At 40.5% G+C, this 23,093-nt stretch overlaps 2 protein-coding genes across 6 annotated transcripts in view; one reads left to right on the top strand and one right to left on the bottom strand.

Annotated features, from left to right (window-relative positions):
• The window catches only part of LOC122411181 (glutamate synthase [NADH]), a 35,652-nt gene that overhangs the window by 2,641 nt on the left and 9,918 nt on the right, over nt 1–23,093 (top strand). For 2 of the 5 annotated variants that reach the window (XM_043419797.1, XM_043419795.1), the window contains exons 2-11: nt 13,150–13,278; nt 17,642–17,772; nt 18,712–18,838; nt 18,928–19,053; nt 19,665–19,808; nt 20,002–20,090; nt 20,192–20,396; nt 20,519–20,679; nt 21,415–21,520; nt 22,915–23,037. In XM_043419797.1, coding sequence (XP_043275732.1) covers nt 13,159–13,278; nt 17,642–17,772; nt 18,712–18,838; nt 18,928–19,053; nt 19,665–19,808; nt 20,002–20,090; nt 20,192–20,396; nt 20,519–20,679; nt 21,415–21,520; nt 22,915–23,037 — 1,332 coding nt within the window. In that variant the 5' untranslated portion in view covers nt 13,150–13,158. Of the gene's footprint in view, nt 1–8,898; nt 9,188–13,149; nt 13,279–17,641; nt 17,773–18,711; nt 18,839–18,927; nt 19,054–19,664; nt 19,809–20,001; nt 20,091–20,191; nt 20,397–20,518; nt 20,680–21,414; nt 21,521–22,914; nt 23,038–23,093 lie in introns of those variants that run through there. The other 3 variants (XM_043419799.1, XM_043419798.1, XM_043419796.1) reach the window with 2 other exon arrangements.
• Nucleotides 13,272–14,614, bottom strand: LOC122411188 (uncharacterized). The gene is made up of 2 exons (XM_043419810.1): nt 14,474–14,614; nt 13,272–14,142 (listed from the first exon to the last, which is right to left on the bottom strand). The coding sequence occupies exons 1-2, from the start codon at nt 14,597–14,599 to the stop codon at nt 13,756–13,758; spliced, it is 513 nt and encodes a 170-aa protein (XP_043275745.1). The 5' UTR covers nt 14,600–14,614; the 3' UTR covers nt 13,272–13,755.

Raw genomic sequence — 23,093 nt, 5'->3', positions numbered from 1 at the left:
TTTTTCTTTCCTTCTAACGGAGGGAAGTTTTCTCCGTGGCTTAGGACCTGCTCCTCAAGAGACTAAGGCTCATGGCAATTGGTTTCCGTCGTTACCAGCAGCTCTTGAAGAGTCTCGAGAAACGCACATATAGGTACGCTCGGTGTGCGCGGGTATTCGCAGAGGGAAGAGAGAAGGGGGATGCAGAGAAGGAGCGTTTTCATCGTGGCAGTTCTATCTATAGAGTTCTCGTCCTCTCTCTCTCTCTCTTTCTTTCTCCTACAGCGTGTGCAACGGTTGAAAATCAATAGACTCAAGCTCTGCCCCCTCGTTATATTCGAATGGCTTCGCGTACAAACGCCGGCCGGCTACTATAAATCGATTGTAAATTTACAAATCAAATTCCGTACAACTGCTCAGGCACGAAAATTATTTCGTTCTAACCTCCAATAAATTCTCTTCTTTCTCTTTTATCACTTTACGGAAACACGAAGAGTAGTTAGATTTTAGCAACGTTGTATGTTCCCTGGCGTAACTCGAATAGAAATCCAAGTACCATTTTTTACGTCGTGTTGTAGAAAAATTTTGTTTAAATTATTGATGCGATACGCAATAAAAATTTAAGGGGGAATTCCAAAGGGAAACAAGCCCGCTTCTATTCGATTGTGAATCTTTCGTACGCTTTTCAACCAAATTGAAGCAACACAGCACCTCCATACCAGTCACGTTTCCCCTCTTTAAGGGAGTCACCCCGTGTGGCAGCCCGATTTTTCGGGTTTTCTCGCGATTTTTTTGCGGTTGAGAAAAAAAGCAGACTTTTAGAATTCGGAGGGTTTATTTATTGGCATTTCAACTCTACGATACAATTTTTTAACTCTGATATCTCCGGTTAATTCTATCGCCCGAACTAAAATCATACAGAAATATCAAAAATCGAAGGATTTTCGCGCTTTGAAAAACCTGATATGAGTTTTCAAAAATATCCTTCAATTTTAAATATTTCTGTATTATTTCAGTTTAAGCGGGATAGCGACTATCGCGAAAAAATCCCAAAAGACCCCTTAAATAATTATCTTCAAATAGTTTTGCTATAAGAATGAGAACGATGCCGAAAATTTATGCTTTCCTAGCTGACCTCGTGATGCGTGGAGATATCCGATGAGCAAGCCGCTTTGAAGCTAGAGAAGCGAAGATAAAAAGAAATTACTGTACAGCCGATAATTAGTACGGGTTTATGCACAAATATGAATCACATTTGCGTTCCATTCGTCGAGCTCCAACGTCATTTTAAATAGCAACATGATCAGGGCTCGGGGCAAAAAAAAGTGAAAGAGAGTCGAGACACAAAGAAAATTGAGCTTTTTCCTCACTTTTTCCAATTTTTCTTTCCAACGTGTTGTTACTCAGTTCGGTATTTTAAACGACGACGATGACTGAAGTTTGCAACGTTGGAGTCCAACGAAATGATCTAAAAAACTGTCCAATAATTTCAGTAATTCTCCAATTTATCTCCAGTCGAATTTGTACTTTGTATTTTTTCAATCTACACAATTATGATTCGTGAAATAAAAAACTGATGGATAAATCATTTTATTTTCATTCATTTCGTTGGACTCCAACGTTGGAAACTTCAGCGTCGTCGAAATGAAGGAAAGAATAATTTGTTATTCACCAATTTTTTATTCCACGAATCATTGGGGCAGGTCGAATAATTAAAGATTGCAAATTCGGTAGGGAACAAAATTGGAGATTCAGTGGAATTAATCGAGAGTTTTTTGGAACACTTCGTTGGCTCCAACGTTCATAAAACTTCAGCGTCATTTCAAACGCCGTTAGGCAATAAGATTTTTTCTTTTTTTATCTCTAAACACACAATTTTAACGCGTCTTATCTTAATATGCGGGAAATGGAGCTTCAAATCATTATATTGAAAAAATAAACTTATACAAATATTGTCCTTCTGTGACCTTAGGCAAAATAACGAAAACGTTGCTGTCTCGGAATTTCATTAGCCCTCCTTCTTGTCTCATAAATTTTATTCTCCTTCCAAAGATAATTCTAAAAGACTTTTTTTTCTCTCGATATAGTGACGCACGACAGCAACAGTGACATAATAAGTTAGTATCAGTTAGAACTGTGTATAAGAGCATTCTCGAGATATCGGGGTCAGGAGTGTTTAAACCGCATCATCAACTATCTCGTTCTCGTGTGAATGTCGTGTACGAAACGTACATAAATTATTCTGATAAACACCAATCGAATTCATGAAATTCAGAATTACATTTTGACAGATTTTAACGTTTCTCTGACGAAATTTTTATTGAAAAATTGACAAGAGGCTTTTCGCATTTACAATCACGAGAACAAAATTCAGAAATTCATTTCTTCTCCCTCTTTCACAGTATAAAGTGACAAGTAAATAAAAACGTTTGATTTGGCTCATCTGTCACAGTTGCCTCGTTTAGTAATTTCTCACACGCTTGCTCGTAACTGTTTAGTTTCGTCAACACACTCCCATCGACGTAGTATCACAGAATTTCGTCGACAATTCATTTTCCCTCGTTACAAGATACGAGAAACTTTTCCATTACGAGTGACGATTTACTCAACTAAATTACAGCTTTTTTCCAGTGTTATTTCCGAATAATCGAGGGTGCAACGTTCCGTCCCGTTTGACCCAGATCAACGAGGTTCTACTGTACGTTACAGAAGGCGATTAAGCTTTTATACGTTGAGAATTAGGCGCGTGCCTTGCATCGTTCGTAACATTGTCTCCGTAACGATCAGCATACCAGCTGAAACTGTACGTTTTCGCATACACATGCTTATACTAAATTCCGCGTGTATTTGAGGAGTTACGAAATTGTCAATGGTGAAATTGACACTCATCATTTTCGTGAGCCTTTGAGCTCTTGCTCGGAAATCTAATTACATTTTGACAGAGCACAAGAAGCTTTTTTACTCAAGAATTTATGTCTCCAGTTTGTATGCAGGGAGAAAAAAAAATCGTGGATCAGAACGAAATGATGACTGAAGTTGCGACGTTCGAGTCCAACGAAATGATGTGTAAAAAAACTCGAATAATTTCAGTAAATCTGCAATTTTGTTCCCTGCCGAATTTGCAATTCGCAGCTTTTCAACCTGCACCAAATCTTTTTCGTTCATTCCGCTGGACTCCAACGTTGCAGACTCCGGCGTCGTCGAACCCTAATTTCAAAAGGATTTACAAAATTTTTCTAGCGAAAACTAGCCGTGAAAACTCATCGCAGCTTCGTATAGTTTGATCCAAATGCAAAATCAAGGAATTCGACAAATTGGAATCAATAATTTCACTCTCCAAGAGCAATAAGCGTGCATTTGAGAATCACGCTGTTTCGTCGACTTTCTTCAATTTTTAGCAACTACACAGCCGAACGGAATAAAGCTTGATAAGTTTTCTTATTAAATACGAATATATAAGTACAAAGTTGTTTCATCATTCGAAGCAACGACGCTGAAGTTTCCAACGTTGGACTCCAACGAAATGAACGAAAAAAACGTTTTTAATTCACCAATTTTTTATTTCACGAATCGTTGGTGCAGCTTGGAAAACTACGAATCGCAAATTTGGCAGGGAACAAAATAGGAGAATTACTGGAATTATTGGAGAGTTTTTTTCAATCATTTCGTTGGACTCCAACGTTGGAAACTTCAGCGTCATTTCGAAGCAAGAGTATTGACACTACACGTTATTTACGAGAATGTATACCGTCGATTACTTTGCACGATGAATTTCTCGCTGTTCACGCTCCGAGCACGTGAACTCGACTCTACGAAGATCGTGTTCGCGCACATTAGGTGTTTACATTCGTTTCCTAGCATACTCGAGCGTATAGTCGACCGCAGGCTTCCCCACAGACAATCCGTTGGAACACTGATAAACAACGGCAGATTACCTACCGTCCGAAACGAGAGGAGTTTACTTTTTCTCCAGTTTTTTTTCTCTAGCTCGAAGAAAGAATTGATTTTTCGGTGCTTCAGTTCAGATTCAAGGATAAACTTAATGGAGCAGTCGCTATTTCGCCACCGTGAGTGCGAGAGAGATAGCTGCAATTTTCGAAATTGAATAATTGCGACACGGTTTGTTCAATAAAAAAAGCCCCTGTCAGCGTATTTTTGCCATCTTTCCGCGTCCACTGACAGAGCCTTTTTTGATTAGTCAAACTACAGCGGAGATTTTTCATTTGGAAAATTCGAGGTGAGGTTAGGTGACTGATCCTTCACCTTAATTTCAGCAGGTCGCTCAGAGCTCTCGGTACTTTTGAAAGCTCTTTTCGTAAATTGTGCCCCGAGTCAATACATTTTTAATAAATACAACGGAAAAAATGATCTAAAAAAATTCTCCAACAATTCTAGTTATTTTCCAATTTTCTTCTCTACGGAATTCGCAATTCGTAGTTTTTCAACCTACGCCAAAAAATTGTTCAATTGCAAATGTTTTTTTTCGTTAAATTCATTCCGACGGGAATGGATCTTTCATTCTGATGCATGCCTCTACTCAAGCTTACAAAGTTATTCCCCTCCCAAAATGATAGTTTGAGAAATATTTGAGTAAGTGCAATAGAAAAGAAACTAAATACTACTTTATTTCTACTAAGTTCAAGGTTCGAGGTTCCACAGAAAAAAACGTGTTTAAAGAACGCAGGGCGTTTTGGGGAAGACTGCCAGCGATTCCGCGGTAATTATAATGCTCGCCGAGGTTTCGTGAGGTGACGTTCATTAATGGCGACTGTTAGAGTCGATCGGATGTTGACGTACAGCCGAAAAATCACCGAGTTAACGCGTAGACGTGAAAATTCTGTCTGCCATTTTACCACGTTTAAACCTCAGTTTCGCAGGCACGTTAAAAGCAGGTGGAGCATTGCCAAATTTTTATTATTCTTCAAACGTGAAAACAAAATCGATGCAAATATAATAAATTTCGTTATTTCTTCATTCATTTTCGTCTCTAGTTTGTTTTTTTGTCACGATAAATCATTTTCAAAACTGAACAATCGGAAACCCATTTTTAAGAAAATTGTGACGCTCAAGTTTGCAAAAAACTCTCCAATCATTTTTCAATTTCGTTTCCTGCCGAATTCGCAATCGTAGTTTTTCAACCTACAACGATACTTCGTGAAATAAAAAATTGGTGAATTACGAATGTTTTTTTCCTTCATTTAGTTGGACTCCGACGTTGCAAACTTTAAGGTCGCGAGGAAATTCATAATTTATTTCTCTCCTTTAAAAAATCGCAAGGTCCTTTTCAATCCCAACTACAAAACGAGATTAGCCAATCACCGCAATTTACTTCACCGAGCTATTACGTAGTTCGAGTTACGCGTACGGACATGGTTCTCATTGTTCCCTATACTTTTTCCCCTTTATCTATTATTTCGAGGTGTTCTCGACGAACAATCGTTCGTGAGTAGAGCGAGCATATTCGCGACGTTCAGCAAATATTATCTCGTGACTGGTTACACGCGTTAACACGGCCTCGTTTTGTTTTCTTACTTCTGTTTTCCCATAACCGTACGTCCGACGATGGCACCTTTCGTTTCACGGCTATCGATGTTTTTGTTGCTTGCACGGACTCGGCGCTCGTTTCTCACATGGACGCGCGCGCACGTATGCGAGAGAGGCCTTCGATATGCGCTCCTTTTTTTCGCTCTTCGACAGTGTCTCGTCCACACGTACGCACTTGGGTCGTTAAATAAATTGTACAGTAAAATGTCGAATTTGATGGAGTCATCGCGAAAGAATTTCCTGGCGATTTTGCGTCCGCAAAATCGTCATTATGGCTCATTTTTTCCCATTCAATTTTTTCGTGTTATTCAATATTTCCGTTGCAGCAGCGTAACACACACCGTTCGAATTTGCTGAATTTCCTGCTTTTTCCCCCGGAATATTTCGCACGCGACATTGAGGTGAAAAAATATTTATCGCGATTCGCACATTCGAGATTTCAATCTCATTTCAAGCGGCAAACAATAATCCTCGTTGGCTTCTCGATAACGAGCAAGATTTCCAAGATTTTAAGATCAAGTTTATCTTCCTCGTTGATTCATAACTCTCGAGTGCTCTGTTTTCCTCTCGCTGCTACCAACTACGAAGAAGCCCAAATAAAATACATGTTTTCTCGGCACTCCGAGCTGCACGCCTCGAAGGGTCTGACCCAATGGAATTTCAAACTTCGCCTATTAATTATCGAATCATCGATCCCATTAGCCGAGGCAAAAATGTACTTTGGATTTAAACAGGAGCTGAAAAAAACTTGGCGGCGTTTGTCGCTTTTGAGTCAATATAGCAGGAGCCGAAAAAACATTCGAACTGTGCGCTGCTCTGGGAACGCACGAATCCGTAACAGTCGCGAGACTCCGCCCTGTTCGAACTACCGAGCTCTCCAAATGTGTCTGCCTTTCGTTTTTAGTGGAATTTTCTTACATAACGATTTACTTGTCGATTCTTCAGATTCGAAAGCTTCGTTTATATTCGTATAAAGCTCATGCGGTACGTACGAAATAATTGAGAATTGGAGGGGGAAACGATGCGAGAAAGAAAATGGTGCGGCGTAAAGAAAAGCGAGGGAAAATATTCAGCGGAACGTTGATCGGGACGAGGGCAGAGAGGGGAAGAAATCTGGAGCCTCCCACGCCTCGGCAGCTCATCGGACGATAATCTGGCAAAGATCCAAGTGGAGAGAAGCGAGGAGGCCCGTTTCTCAGGGAATCATATGCATTCTTGAGCGACCTTAAAAAGGTCGGAAAGCCGAAAAGGGAGAAAGAGCGAGCGCGTCGATCGATCATCGTACCGCACGTGGCTCGTGTATAATCTTATTGCCTCGCGTCTCGTTCAATCTTTAAGGGATGTTAAAAAATCCTCCTCGCTCACGACCCCGGACATCCTTTCGCGGAGACTGTTAACCCAGATACTCGCTCGGTGTCTGCCACGCCAGTTACGTCACGGGGTCTCCCCTGCGGAGCGTTTCAATAAAAGCTCTTTTCTTATCGCGATCGATAAAATTGCGTCAATAGAGCCAGAGGAAATTTACAGAGCCCCCCGAAAAGCCTGAGACGGAATGACGGAGAGAGAAAGAAATTATTTCTGCGTGATTTTATCGGAGTCTGACAAACCATTGTGAAGAGCGCATTCATCGAGAGCGATGATTTACTAATGTTTTTAATAAGCTATTTATTTTAAGAAGGAAAGCTCACACGTATTTTGTCGTCAACCAATTTTATCGCTGCATTTTTATAACCAAATTATCATCCCAAAGTTTTCTATTCAATCATTTTTTGCCAAAAACATATTCCGCAAACGTAGCTCGAATTATTCGGCTATACGTTCGTCAATCGTAGCAGTTCGCATTTTATGTGACAAAAAAATAATACATAATTAGCAACGCAAGTATGCGCAAGAGCGTGCTCTCCGAGAGGCCTTGGACGCAAAATGATTAATAATCTGATTAGCGCGTCGCAAAAGCTCTGCACGACAAGAAAATATGCGCAATGTCATTCGCGGTCGCTAATATTCTACAGTTTTCTTTTTTTTTTGTTTTTGTTTTTTTTTGTCACCATTGTGAAGTTGTTGTACACAAAGTATTGAAACGTAAGTTTCTTATCGGTATATTCATTCCCACGTGCTGTAAGAATTGCAATCGTATCTCGCCGCTCGTACCACGAGAAACCGCATCACACCGTTGATTGAGCGAGTCAATCGATTCCGCTGTGTTGACAAAACCTACAGTTTCTTCATTTAAGGTAGATCAAGACCGAAGGATTTATGGGCGTCTAATTGGACCGATTTTTACCTCCGAATTAAATATATAATCACTCTAAATTAATGTCAGAGTTGTTGATTCGAAATTGTAAATAAATATTTTCAAGCTGTCTTTTGGCGAATGAAATGACAAGCCATTAATTAATCGGGGATCCGCCACAGACCGAACCCGAAATTTCATTCGTCCCTGGCCAAAATAGTGTAGTTTTTTATGTAAAAAATCGGATTTGAGAGCTCAAAGGGAAAATGAATGAAGAAAAAAGTGTTAATAAAAAGACGGGAATGGGCCAAGCCAAGAAGAAACGAAATGCTGAAATAAACAAATGTGAGGTTACACGCGAGTGCTCGTTACGAATTTCGTTAAATCTTTAACCTAATATATGTTTATTGCTAGGGAACCGTCTCGAATTTTTTCCCAGACCTTTGTTATGTACTTCATTGTTATCGTGTACTTTTTCATAAACTTCGTAAGAAGCGTTCATTCGTTGTTGTACGCATTTAAACTCTGTGTAAATTTAAAGACTTGAGAAAATCGTTTCGTGCATAAACTACCTTAATCGGTGGAGCAACTATTCAATTGTTAATTATTATTCATAAAGTAATAGTGAATGTACCGTCGCGAGAATGTCGGCGATAATGATGATAAAAATTCATTAGAATCGATTCTAAACGGTACGCGAATACGTAAATTGACATTTCGAGGGGTGAACAAGCAAGCCTGATTTCTTGGGACGCAGCATAAATCGAATAATAAATATTTGAAGGATCCGTCGGTCGTTTCCATCGAATCCTAATACTCGGGGCTCTTCAGCGCTTATTTCTTGTTCGAGTTTCCGGTTTGTCCGGTGATAAGTGCGCGTTGAATGTCCTGGCAAACTCGTGTCTGGGCTCCACTGAACAGCACAGCGGCAGGGAGGGAGGGAAGCAGGGGGAAGAGAGAGAAGGAAAAAGTGGGCGCACACTGTTGCGCGGGGGGTTAGGGTTACGCAAACCAACCGCCGAGATACCGGTTGGCATATGCGCACCAAACGTCAGCGCAGCGCGTGCGGAGAGAAGGGTTGACGACGAGAGACGGCGACAAGAAGGAGCGAGATCGCGAGATGAAGCTTTTGAATCGGACTCCCCGTACTCGGCTGACTCGGCTCTCAGTTTGCTTTCATGTCTCGTTGAGAATTACCTTATGAGATAATCGATATTCTCGGGAATCATTGTTGTACGCGCTTTTATCATTTATCAACGAAATTTCGCTGCCGCGATACGTGTTTTCATTAAAATCCGAAAAACTGTTCCGTTTTCGTGTCCTGCGCGCTTTCTTATGTTCAATGAATTATTTTTAATTCGTGTGAGTGTTTTTTTTTCTCGAATCTCGGCGGACACTGTGCAAGACACATTGTAATATTCATCAAATTTAGTAAGTCTTTCATGGCAAAATATCGCACCACCCTCGTGCCTGCTTCCGCTGTTCGCATCGAGTTCCGTTATAATTTCTCAGAATTTTCCATTTCCATTGGTTATTCTCCATCAGAATTATTCGCAATTGACGAGAAAATCGCTCGAGAGACTGCGCCTCTCGATGCAAGTTGATATTTCCTACAGAAAATATCATCCGCAGTGAACGAACGGGGATAAACGAAAAGAAATGGAATGCAATTCACGACGCTGAAGTTTGAAGCGTTGGAGTCCAACGAAATGAGCGAAAAAGACATTTGTGATAGACCAATTTTTTATTTCACGAAGTGTATCGGTGCAGCTTGAAAAGCTACAAATTGACGACGCTGAAGTTCGCAACGTTGGAGTCCAATGAAATGAACGAAAAAAACATTTATAATTGACCAATTTTTTATCTCACGAAGCGTCGGTGTAGGTTGAATTGCTACGAATTGCTACTGGAATTATTGGAGAGTTTTTTTAGATCGTTTAGTTGGACTCCAACGTTGCAAACTTCAGCGTCATACAAATTGCAAATTCGACAGGGAACGAGATTGGAGAATTACTCCAATTTTTGAAAGGTTTTTTGGATCATCTCGTTGCAAACTTCAGCGTCATCTCTTCATTCAAATATCGAAATGCAAAATTTCCATGTTTTTCTTAAAAATAATGAAAAAGGAACTCGAGTAAACTCGAAAAATGGCCCATTATCTTCTCGAGTTGTAGTTCAAATACGACGTTAAATTTAGTCGATTGGAATGCGTACGAAAATTGAGGTACGAAGGTCGAAAATCACCCCCTGCGTGGCCCAATCAATCGATTCTATGGCCAACTTCGTGGTAGGAATTGAAACGGCGAACGGAGCCGAATTTCCCACGGCTTTGAATTATGTATTAGCCTCTTATTTTCATCGGCACGTCCTTCTGAAGTTCTCCACAAAATCACTGTGCATATATCGAGAAAAAAACGAGCTCGAAAGCCCGTGCGCGTTTGTATCTAATAATTCACCAATTTTTTATTTCCCGAATCATTGGTGCAGGTTGAGAAAGTAAAAATATCAAATTCGGCAGGAAACAAATTGGAGTTTTACTCGAATTATTCGAGAGTTTTTTTGAACCATTTCGTTGTTGGACTCCAGCGTTGCAAACTTCAGCGTCGTACGAGTCCAATGGGATGAATTATCGATTGAATAAAATGAACGAAATTAATTCGATAAAATCATGATTTCGTGGTGATTTTTTAATCATTCTTCCAATCGTACTGACGCAAAAATCGAGCTGTGCGCGCGTGTGTTTCAAACCGTCTCACAATTATTTGAATTATGAAAATTGGCACTGTTCGTATGTTGGTCATGGTCGTACACAGAATTGCGATTCTCTTGATTCTGGAGCGTGTGCACCTGACGATATCTCAAAGATAAGAAATCTTGCGTCGAAATGACAATCCCGGGGAATCTCATCGGCATGATTCATCCAAATAACAGGTATCCCGAGACAAAACAAAGCTCGCGAAGCCACACACAGACCGTTGGGGAAGTATTAATCAGTGGAATTCCGAGCAAAAAACTCTTATCATAATTCAACTCGTGAGAGAACGCACAAACGTTGAAGCGGTGATGGATGCACAGGAATGTGCCTACTCGTATCTACGATAATGCTCGGATCAGTGATCAGTGACACTGATGAACTCGCTGCCTCGTCACGACACATTTCATCATCCGCGTACATCGGCAAACATGAAATAAATCATTTTTATTCACTCGACTATTTGTACGATCGTACGATCTCGTCCGAATATGCGACAATTTATTTCTGTGCGATCACTCCGAGTGCGTGACGCTGAAGTTTGCGGGGTCACAGTCCGAAATGAAGGGAAAAAATCCTCTTCGCTTCCCCTATTTCTTCCTCCCCCGTAATTTACAGTTTGTAGTTTTTCAACCTGCGCGAATAATGCGTCAAATAAAAATGGAGAACCGCACAATTTTTCTGTTCGTTTTGCAAACTTGAACGTCGCTTATGTAATCGAAATTAAATACCGTCCGAATGTTTTCTCGATTCCACAAATATTTTTATTCCGTAAAAGAAATATCGCGCTTCCCACTGAGCTCGTTAGATATTTTCATTCATCGCCAATCGACTCGCAGGCTGTCCCAACTTTACGTGCGTTCTATATTAATATTGATTTTGCAATAATTCCGAATACACGTGCACACGAAGCTTCAACAACGCCAACATCTTCGCTGATGTGAAAAGGCAGCTGTGCTGCTTGGATCGAGACGCAGTTCGCGGCGATTTTTCGCGAGAGGCACAAACCTTTGCGAACAGTATATATGCTCAAGGTTACGCGTTTCGCGAGCGAGCCCAGGAGCCTCGGTCACTCTTCTTTGTCGATCGAGAGAGACGGAGAGAAAACAGGGTCCGACAGATTCGTGCACGGGAGCGCCGCGTGTCGTGCCTTATTTTCACTGTACCCGAACGATGTTTTGATGGATCGTTGTATTTTGACGTTCCACAAGGGCGGCGAATTCCCTTCGGACATTTCGTATCGCTGCGAGGAGAAGGAACGCAGTTCTCCGGCTGCTCGAGGTCGAAGCATTTTTTCTTCATTTTTTAACTTTGTTACGGCAAAGAATGCGCAGGCTCTCGGGGCCTCGTTCCTCGCTAAGAAAATCCTTGTTTCTGTCGTTTTTATATTTACAAACTCGCTCGATTAGAAGCCTCTCACTCTAGCGAATGCGTACGCATCGCACTTGGATTAATTCGTACGCGCGGATGTTTCGCATCGATATTGGAATTGCTGAGGGGCACGTACGGTACGCGCCGCGCTACGACGGATCAATAAATTCTTCGTTTTTTCTGGTGCCACATTTCTCGCGATCGCTGCGGATCACGTGCCCGAGACCGTGACCGGACGCGCATCGCGTTCGGGATCGTTGCTCCCCGCGCGAGAGTTGATTCGAACCTAATGAAAATCAATTGAGAATTTATTTAAGGGAGGCAAAAAACAACCGAAACGACGATCGGTCCTGGGCGCTGGGCCTGCTCCTCGAGGCTTCTGTAAACGCAGTTCGGTTGAGTGCAATTTAGTATAATAAAGGCAGGATAGCGAGGGTTACGTCATTTCTATGATTCCCTATTCGAGAACAAGTAACTACATAACAATCGTGTTGATAACGAGTGAAACAGAATTCCGTGTAACTCGAGTTACACGATTGTCTCGCTCGTGCGTTCCAACGAGGATAATATTTATTACAATTCACAAATGCGACTCCCCGCCAACTTGACCTCGGCGTTCGCGCTCCACCTCGCTGCAGTCAATTTCGACCATCGAGCAAGCCTGCAACGAAGGTCTGCTGAATTCGATCGACTTTCACTCAAAAACGGATCGAAACTAATAATATTTTCGCGAAAATTTCTCGCTCGGGGCTCCGGAACGCAGAAGTTAGGGAAATGTTTGTTTTGGCAGAGCAAAGTCTCAAAAATGAAACGACGCTGAAGTTTCCAACGGTGGAGTCCAACGAAATGAATGAAAACAAAATGATACATCCATCAGTTTTTTATTTCACGAATCATAATTGTGTAGATTGAAAAACTACGAAATATAAATTCGGCAGGAAATAAATTGGAGAATTGCTGGAATTATTGAACAAATTTTTATATCATTTCGTTGGACTCCAACGTTGGAAACTTCAGCATCATAAAATGAATTCACTGTAGACCAAAACAGTGCTTTTCACGTGCTTCTTTTTTCGGGGGAATTTGAAAATCGAAATAGCTCATCATTAAGCGGGCGGAACACGCGAAATAAAAAATTGGCAGGATTATTTTTCTCGTTGATTTCGTTGGACTCGAACGTTGCGAAATTCGGCGTCGCCTTTTACCGTGCAATCCTTAAACTCGATAAGAAGAAACCACTAATTAATGATATTTTCTTGTTTATTTCCAGACTACGAATATGAGCTCTGGTGATCCTTGGTCTCTTCCGGTCAAGCAGGGTCTGTACGACCCGACTCTCGAAAAAGAGGCTTGCGGTGTTGGATTTATCGTTGCTATCGATGGAAAGCGATCGCACAAGGTAAAGTGAAACGATTGATGACATTAAGGGGCCGTGGACGTTTCGTTACGTTGAAGTAATTGAAGCAGCGCGCTGAACGAGCCGCAAGCACTAATAAACTCAACGCGAGCGATTCGATTGATTTTTGTTTTGTCATTTCGCGACGAGGCCCCCCGATGATAATCCAATCAGCGTGTCTTGTTCAAAATTCTTATCTCCGTTAAATGCACGTTCACCCGAATTATTCTCGCTGACATTTCTCTCTGTACAAATGTCCAAGGTCCAATGTTCTGAAACCGAATATCAAGCGAATCTGCGCAGTTATGTTACGTCAAACTCCAATCTATATCAATGAACCGCGCAATTACTGTGTTGAAACTGTTGAAGCCTCGCACGATAATGAAGCGTTTACGAATTTTTTCTACTCGTACATTTTGCAGGCTCATTTATGTTCGACGAGATTAAAAAAATGAATAAATATTGAGAATGCTGGATCCATCAAAATAGTCGAAACTCGGATTTAGCAGCAAACATTTTTTCGAGCGTATGATTTATGTTCAACGTAGTTTCTCCAAATTTTTCACCGATTCCGTGATTCGAGTCCCTCCCCTTTTTCGGGTATATCGATCTCAGCTCCAGCCCGAAATTGTAAGTTTCCTCGCCTCTTTTTCCCTCGTCCGTCGCAACTGTTCCGTTCGACATGAGTCTCAGAGGCTTGCACGAGTTTTCGACTATTTTGTGCAAGTTTTTCGAGTCCTCGCTGAGCGTCTCCTTCGAGGGATTCCCCTTCAATTTCGCATCCTCGCTAACATCCATAAAGTTCCTCAAATCGTGCCGAGTGCACAGCCGGGCTGGTCCCAGAGATCTGTGGCACTGCAGACTTACCTAAATCGAATGTGCGATCGTCATAATTTTCATGAGTTATTTGCTGAAGAATTTAGCGAGTTGAGGACAAATGATTAATCGGGAAAACGTGACTAGCCGAGCTTCTTTCAATAGGACGAAAAATATCAAGCAAAACGAAATAAAAAAATTTATAATAGAAAAAGTAAGAATTGCAAATTCTCGGCAGGGAACGAAATTAGAGAATTATTGGAAAGTTTTTTGAGATCATTTCTCGTTGGACTCGAACGTTGCAAATTTCAGCTAAGCTTCCTCCGTACCCTCTCCGATTTGATGAGTTTTTTTTTTCAAAATTTCTCCAAACGTTACTCACGATTGCTCGGACCGATACGACGTTATCGCGGTTATCCAACGTGCCGGAGTGCTTTTTCTTGTAAAATATATCGTAGCCCGTCAGCGTGCGTTTTGTATGGATTTTAACCTGCAATTTTTCCTTCATTTATCTGACACTTCGATACTTTATTTGGTATTCTCAAATGTTGGCTTTTCTCATCGAGCCGTAAATCTTACTGGCTCAATTTCCAGATCTCTGTCGCAGGGCTCTTGAAACGTCACGACGAAGTTATGCCATCGCGCATGTTTCCTGAGATATCTCAGTACTTGGAATAATTCAGCCTGGCTGATCTCGCAGCCAAGGGGGTCTCCGATTTCCGGTGGTGGTTCCGCGTATCCGTTTATCGTGTACTGCCCGACTAGTTTCAACTGTCGAATGTCGAACGTGAAATATCGCAAACTATCAAATTACGCGTGATTTATTATTTTCGCTATTTACAAACGATCCGTTTTGCGATGCTGAGAGATGGTATTTCGACGAGTGATAAGAGTCCAAGAGATCAATTACGCACGCTCCGAACCTTGTGAAAAAATAGAGACACGCACAGAGATAACGTTAAATCGGTGGAGTAAAAATTTCACTGAAAAATTTATCGACAATTAGTTTTGTTCAGATTAATGTGCAACATTTTTTAATTTGATTTTCGTGTCAAATGCATTGTGAAAAATTGTATGGAAAACAGTGGTTTTATATTGTCCACATAATGGTAATTTAAGGTGGGGATTTTACTAGAAATTTACCACGGACAACGCTTTTCACTCGTCATCCTGTGCCTCTCGAACCAATCCAAATACTGATCAATGAGCAATATCAATTTGGCGACGTGCCTGTTCTCCTCATCGGGAGATTCTTCGGACGATTCGTTTTTCAACAATTTATAAAACAAATCGAGGATTTCACCGGCAGCAAAAGATCTCACACCGTGCACGAAATAGTGCCGACAAAATGCCAGTAGAATCGAGTGTTCGGAGCTCAATAGCTTCAGCAGACGGCCGCGGAAGGCCGGCTCTTCCGGTGGGTTCCTGTAACGAGGATTTATTAAGAAGCAATAAAGTTTTCCTTCGAATACCGCGTCGATTAAGACGGAAGCGCAGATTCTGCTACTTTGAGGAGTGACTTCTCGTGTGAATCAAATGCGACGTGTATTGAGTCGCCAAGCTTGGTCCAAGATCGACGAAGGCACAGTTCAATATTTGTCTCGCAATGGAATGGATGTTTTTCGATAGCCCTAAATAACAGGACGTTTTTATCGATGCTCAGAGTCTTCGAATGTTCGTTATTATTCGTTGTTTTACCGCGAAGATTAGAAACTTGTGCGAACGTTAAATACGCGAAAATTCTTTCCAATATTTTACTCGGCGTTTTGCTGAGATCCATCTCTGCAATTGAAGCTCCAAAGTCACTAATTACGAGATAACCTGTGCGACTTAAAAGTGAATTTGTGACGCAGTTAGACAGTCGAGTGTCTTTTCCGTGGATGCATTCACTGCGATCCGATGTAGTACTCGTTTCGAAATCACGGGAATTCGAACAAAACTGGAAAGTCGTCGATTGAATATATTTTTCAAAAAAATTAAGGAAGTTGAGGCTGTACAGTCATTTTTTTTACCCAAAAGTGATGACCTGTACCTTTCAAAAGTTAGGCCAGTTCACAGTTTGGCAATGTTGCATACACTTTAAAGAAAAGTTGGGGAAAAAAAGACGAAAAACTGGTGAAAGCTCAGTCGAAAACACGAACGGTGACGATCCTAACCTCAAAAAACTGCATGGAAAACAGATTATTATTAATATAATCTCAGCAAATCTCCTAATAAATCTGAAAAAAATTGACATTATTCGGCAAGCCTTGCTCGTGTTGCCCAAAAAATTTCATATTTTTAGCATCATTTTTAACGGAGATATCACTGAATGTGTCTTGACTTCTATAAGATTACATGTTATTTGGCCCAAATTGTTATTGATTTTTCTCAGCAACGACGCTCCTAAACTGTCTGAAAATTTAACTGATTTTTTTTTTACACTTCACTTTATAAGATGCAATCGGTTTAAAAGCGGTGACATCATTTTCATTCTAATGCCTCAACTTCCTTAAAGTAACATCATGCGTTACTTGTGATTCGATAAAGCAACTGAACTTTTTGCTCTTTTCGTTATCAAAGAAACGGCTAAAATTTATTCTCGCAATTATTGAAATTATGTATAACTTAATGATACAACGAAAGCGACCTCGAACAAGTGATTTTCACCGGAAACGAGGCTTCCTCAAGACATCATTGATATCTAAAAACATTATACTTTCTTGTCTCATTTTTGGCTCTCTAAAATTGGGAGGATCCTGATCATTAAATCCAAATGATCGCACAGGGAGTGGCCTGCCATAAGAGGCTGTGTATAACCCTTAAAAAAGTGCGATTTTCGTGAATTTTTTTCTCGACAACTAGACGTCAGATCCTATATTGGGTGTCTAACGACCTGAAAAGTCATGAAAATTCTTAAATGTCATGAAATTACACTCGGACCTGAAAAAATCATTAAATATCATGAAAAATTACCAAACAACCTGATTTTTTAAGATCTCTGCAACGCTCATTGTCATTGTCGATTTTTTGGTTTTCTTCAACATGATTTCAAAATTCGCGGGGTGGCGACAATTTCTGGTTCGTCAATACTCATCGATATAAAAACGAATATCGAATGAATAGTTTGTAAGAAAAAAAAGATTCTTTATTTCAAAATAAAATATCATTTCTTTGTTATTTTTATTGAATTTTTTTATAATTAAAAGATGAATAAAAAGTATCAGAACCATAAGAAAAGTCATGAAAAATTCCTGTTCCTTGACTTAAAAAGCCTTAAAAGTCATGAAATTTCTGTTCTGGTCAAAATTAGACAAAATTAAATTATTATAATTTATAATAATTCGGGGAATAGATGCCCGGTGCATGTTTCTAGCATATTTATAAATTTAAACTATCAAAGTTGGAATTTTCGATTTTCATTTCGAATGAAACGAATGAATTATTGATGACCGTTATGCCGAAAAACATTGCAAAAATATTATTTAAAAACGCTCGTCATTCAAGGTGTTTATACCAATCAATATAATTGACGAGCTAATCACTAATCTTTATTGATTTTTTTCTACAGATTGTACGAGATGCCGAGACTCTTTCGGCTCGTATGAACCACAGGGGAGCGTGCGCTTGCGACAATGACACAGGTGACGGAGCTGGCGTGCTTTGCGCCATACCACACGATTACTATGCCGCCGAAATTCGGTAAGTTTCCACTCGAAATAATTCCATTGAAAAAGTCAAAAGTCTTCGGACCTTTTTCCCCCTCTTCGTTCTCCGCTAAAGTATCAATATTTTTGAAAATAAAAGACCGAGCGAAACAAATGGGGATTTTATAATTATCGCAAGGCGAGTGTCTGGTTCGAGTGAAACTTGAAATCGGGAGACGTTTCGATAAGCGAGTCGTTGTGGTATATTCGGTAATCCGAGACTGAAAAGTCAACCCGAGGGGGGTCGTCGCCGCACATCGTATTTCCACGTTTTTATTATTGCGCGTCTTTTCTCATATCGATAAATTATATGGAACTCGAGATAAAGCTCCGCAAACCGAGTCTTCTAGTAATCGAAATTCAGAAGTTTTGCTCAGTCACGTCTTCTTCTTCATTGGTCTGAGCCACTGTGTACATTAATTTTCCATCTTCTTCTACGAACAGTTGAAAAAATTTTCCTCAACGAGGCAAGAGCGTAAATCACTTGGCGTTATCTTCTCTTTATTTCCGACAAGAGTATCGTGAATATTTAATTATGCGATATTATCGTTAATAAGTACGAAAAAATAAGAAGAAAAAATATTTTTCAAGCCTCCAATTAGCACGGTGCGATAACAAACCTTTCATGTGACTTTGAAATTTGTTGGAATGACCCATTTTTTATTTGCGAATCTTCGGTTCCTATCGCCCCGCACGTTTGCTCTAAATTTTGTGTACCGATAGCTCGAAACACCGAAAAATTATCTCAGCTTTATTTTTAACCTCGTCGTTACTCAACCGGTTTTCATACCTCGAAATTTCTGTATCGATTATTATTTTGGTGAATATAAATGGTCTTTTAACGATTACATAATGCTCAATGGATTGACGCGTCACGAACTTATCACCTGCGCGGAATAAACGAACAGATTATTTAACGGAAATTTTTCATCAGAGCGAGAGATGGAATCGAACTGCCGCCTTTCGGCCGTTATGCCACGGGGATACTGTTCCTCGACAAAAATAGTCACCAACAGACGGAGGCTGCATTCGAAAAGCTGGCTGGAGAATGTGACCTGAAAGTACGTAACATTGAACATTCATAATCCGCGTTTAAGATCATAATAAAGAAAGTTTCTCATTGACAGTAATAAAAATGTTTTTCTTCCAGGTCATTTGTTGGCGCGATGTTCCTACCGACAATTCTCACATTGGTCAAGTGGCGAAAAAGTGTGAGCCTTACATGCGTCAAGTATTCGTAACGGGAGAGCAAGAAGCTGATGTTTTGAATCGTCAGGTGAGATGTATACGCAGACACAGCACGTACCGTGGGATAAATATTTCAAATAAGAAAATATTCGAAAAGGGGGAAGATACGAGGAGCCACGTGCGCGTATTAATAACTGAGTTTTCGATTTTTCGTCTAGTTTAACTGAGTTTAAAATAGGTGGCGCTGTTTGCGATAGTCGCAAAGTGGACTTTTGCCAAGTCTATGAACTCTCGAATAAATCACGGATTAAATAGACGCGAAAATCTCTTTTTTTTTTGGAAGCCGTGTTTCGCGAATAGTTCCCAACGTGCTATTGGATTATTCGGTGTTGTGTCATCGGTCATTGATAAATATTCAATGTTGCTGAAATTGAGAAACTTCGATGAGCGAAGCATATTGGAAGAACGCGGTTGTAGTTGGCAGGCTCGACAATAAAATTCTCAAATGGTGTATATCGCTATTCTAATTAAACCCAGACTAAGCGAGACTTGGCATTGACAGTCCATGCCAAATTCCAAAAATAGGCATTCGCGTAAATATGAAGAAGTGTATTTGACTTTCGAATGAGATGTAAAAGTGTCGTTTTTCGTATTTGTTTATTTCGTGCTAATACAAATCTTGATGATTATTTTTCTCAGGTATTCATTCTCCGAAAACGTTCGTCCCACTCCATACCGAAGCCCGGTTTGAGGTTTTACGTGTGTTCGCTGTCTCTGAAAACTGTCGTGTACAAAGGACAACTCACGGCGGATCAATTATGGCTGTACTTCAAGGATTTAAAAGTGAGCCTGCTCCTTCGAAGCTAAATTTGTGGGATAGCTTCTGAGTGATTTCTAAATGATTATAAAATGGATCCAATTTATGAATGTGAATGATTCCAAAAATAAATTATGACACCTTTCATTGACTCCAATCGCCGTACGATATATTTGAAAAGAGAATTTTCATTTTGTGTGTTTTTTTTGTTTGTTTTAGTGTCCTAATTTCGAGACGTATCTCGCCCTCGTACACACCCGATTCTCCACGAATACTTTCCCAAGCTGGGAGAGGGCGCATCCCTTACGGTGAGGAAAATCCTCCCTCTGGAATTTTTCGAGATCCGTAAAAATGACATCGCTCCTCGATGTATTATCTCATAATAAAACGTAACCCGTATGGATTACAGGATGCTCGCCCACAATGGTGAGATCAATACTCTGCGAGGAAACGTCAATCTGATGAAAGCACGCGAGGGCGTCATGAGCAGTGAGATTTATGGTGATAAGCTGAAGGATCTTTATCCCGTTGTGGAACCGAATCTTTCTGATTCGGGTGCTGCCGACTGTGTCCTTGAATTCTTGGTCATGGCGGGGCAACGGAGTTTACCGGAGGTAATTTCATTGCCGCAATGAACAGTGAAAAAAGCTTTAACAGAGGACTGATTCGTTGAACTATTCTCGTCATCGTAAATTATGCAATTTTTGTTATTCATATATTGAATTTTTTTATTAAGGCTGTGATGACAATGGTACCGGAGGCATGGCAGAACGACTTAACCATGGCAACGGAGAAGCGAGACTTTTATCACTGGGCAGCATGCGCGATGGAGCCGTGGGACGGTCCAGCACTTTTAACGTTCACCGACGGTCGTTACGTCGGTGCTATACTCGACAGGTAGAAGAAAATTTTCAATTATTTCATCGAGGAAAAACAGTTCGAAAACATCATTTTAATGAAGCATTACTTTCATGAACCTGTTGGTATCCCCTTATCACTTCATGGTGTCCTTCCCTCATCCCACGCTCTGAGAATTACCGGAGGGCTCGCGGTGAACGCTCCGTGACTCGAATGACAGGCAGCGTCGTAAATGCGTTGGTTTAAGAAAAGAAATGTACGAAAAAAGCCATGGATTTATGGGCACAGCAGGGTCGGTACACGAATAATCAACGAGTTTAACGATTGTTCAGAGTTGCTCTGAATACGTATATTACGGATGAGAAAAGAGACTCAGCGTAGGATTGTGCGTTCCTTGTTCAATCGACACATGTCGCATACGTCTGTCTCTGTAATATATGTATCGCAGACGTTAAAAAATTCATCACATTCACGATTTACGATGTAGAACGTACGGTAATGCGATGTAGAAACGAGATGCGTCGATCGTTGCCGTTGGGACAATCGATGACTGTCACGGTAAGACGTGTTAGGGCGCAGAATTTTTATAGGCGCATGATAAGCAAATTGCCCGGGAGGATAAAAATCGGGACAATCGAGCAAAGAGATTGAAAGAAAGAAAGAGAGAGAGAGAGAGAAAAAAAAGAGAGAAAAAGAAAACAACAATAATTCAGCTGATAATAAGAGATCAAAAGGTGGTAATACAAAAGATCTTTTTGAATTTTTGTTTGGCAGAAATGGCCTGCGCCCATCGCGCTTCTACGTCACTAAGGATAACTTGATGGTGATGGCGTCCGAAGTGGGCGTCTATGACACTCCGCCCAGCAATGTTGTCCTGAAGGTAAAACATGGAAATAAACGCATCCCGACGAAAATCGAACGATGGGGCCAACGCTGACCAGACAATCTTGGCTTCCTCTGATCACGATCGTATTAATCTAGGGGATGCCGCAGAAAAAGAGAAACGAAAACAAATCTTATCACCGTGTCTGCTGGATGTGTGAACCTTATAATTTCTTTCCTTTTTTTTTCTCCGACGTGGAAGTATTTCAGCTTTAGGGATTGATTTTGTAACGAAACAGCCTGGGGTACCAGTGATGTATGAGCTAGTCCAACTGTGCTTCTTGGCAAGGTGGCGACACAGCTGTGAGACATCCCAACAGCTGATTCCTTCGTCGTGTAGCAGATTGTTAGATGAAATTTATTCGTCGTGTTACACATTGATGCATATTTACAATTATTTTTACCGTTACCGTCACAGTTTGTGTTGTTTATATTTTTTTTTTCTTAATTTTACTCACATTGGACTTCGCCTTAAACTCTTGTTACTTGACCGGATAATCATCTTGTACGAAAGAAGAGCATGCGCGTCAAGTGTTGGCTCATTGCCATATTACTCGTTAGGTGCAAATCTTTTTCCACTCAATTATTCTCCATGCTTCTTATTTTCAACGATGATTATTCGAATATTTTGAGGCTCCCTAAAGCTCTCTTAAACCCGAGAAAGCTTTAAGATCCTTCAGGCACTATGTGGTATTGTTACCAGCCATTTTTCATGTTGAGGGTGTTGAGAAGTTTATCAATTTCATTCTAATATGTCACCTCTGAACATGATAACGTTCAGGACTGTTGTACCGCAGGTTCTTCGTCCTCTTATTAACACATTACCAGTTCAGGTTTTTAACACCACCATAGGCTCCTAGTCTCGTTGATTGATTGAAACGAGACGAGCAAAAGCTCTTTTTTTCACTTACACTGGAAGACTGAGCATTTTTATCATCGATGCTCTTCGGTCCACGAATATTTGAAGCTGAACCATATCGTCACTTATCACACGCGTACGTGTTACGAATGTGACGGACTCGAAAAGAGATAACTTGTTTGCATTTTGCGCCATGTGTATTTGTGAAAAAGTGGTTTGCGCATCTCGTATTGTGATAGTAATTGGTCATATTTTTTCCGTATAATCCATAAACATTCTCACACGATTATTATTCTAGAAAAGAAGGGAAATGTCCTCGTGCTACGGTCGGTGCATGATGTACAAATACATATTTTTTTTATAATTTTTTAATCATGTTTCATGTATGACGTATAAATGATTTATATCGTTTAGGGAATTGGGTTTGTATAGTGCAGTAGGAGAGTCATCAAGTGCCGTTTACAATGAATGTACAAAAATCAAACCAAGATCCTCTTTACTGTAACTCATTTTTTCGTGAATTTGATTTGCAGAGTCGCTTGAAGCCCGGAAGAATGCTGCTCGTTGACACCGAGGACAAACAAATAATACAGGATGTCGAGCTTAAACTCAAGATTGCCAGGAGCCGTCCTCACTCGAAATGGCTCAAAGAACAGGTGAATATAACTTTCGCATTGACAACGTATTGCTCCATATTTACACACGTCGCATC

Source organism: Venturia canescens, chromosome 5 (assembly GCF_019457755.1).
Source record: "Venturia canescens isolate UGA chromosome 5, ASM1945775v1, whole genome shotgun sequence".
In the NCBI taxonomy this organism is placed as follows: Eukaryota; Metazoa; Arthropoda; class Insecta; order Hymenoptera; family Ichneumonidae; genus Venturia; species Venturia canescens.
This window is presented reverse-complemented; position numbering and strand designations above follow the sequence as displayed.

Bases quoted from the DNA above. Each gene is read 5' to 3' on its own strand.
- LOC122411188 (XM_043419810.1), bottom strand. From the start codon at position 14,599: ATGAAGGAAAAATTGCAGGTTAAAATCCATACAAAACGCACGCTGACG. The intron at 14,143-14,473 runs GTGAGTAACGTT...CATTCGATTTAG, and splicing joins TCGTATCGGTCCGAGCAATC to GTAAGTCTGCAGTGCCACAG.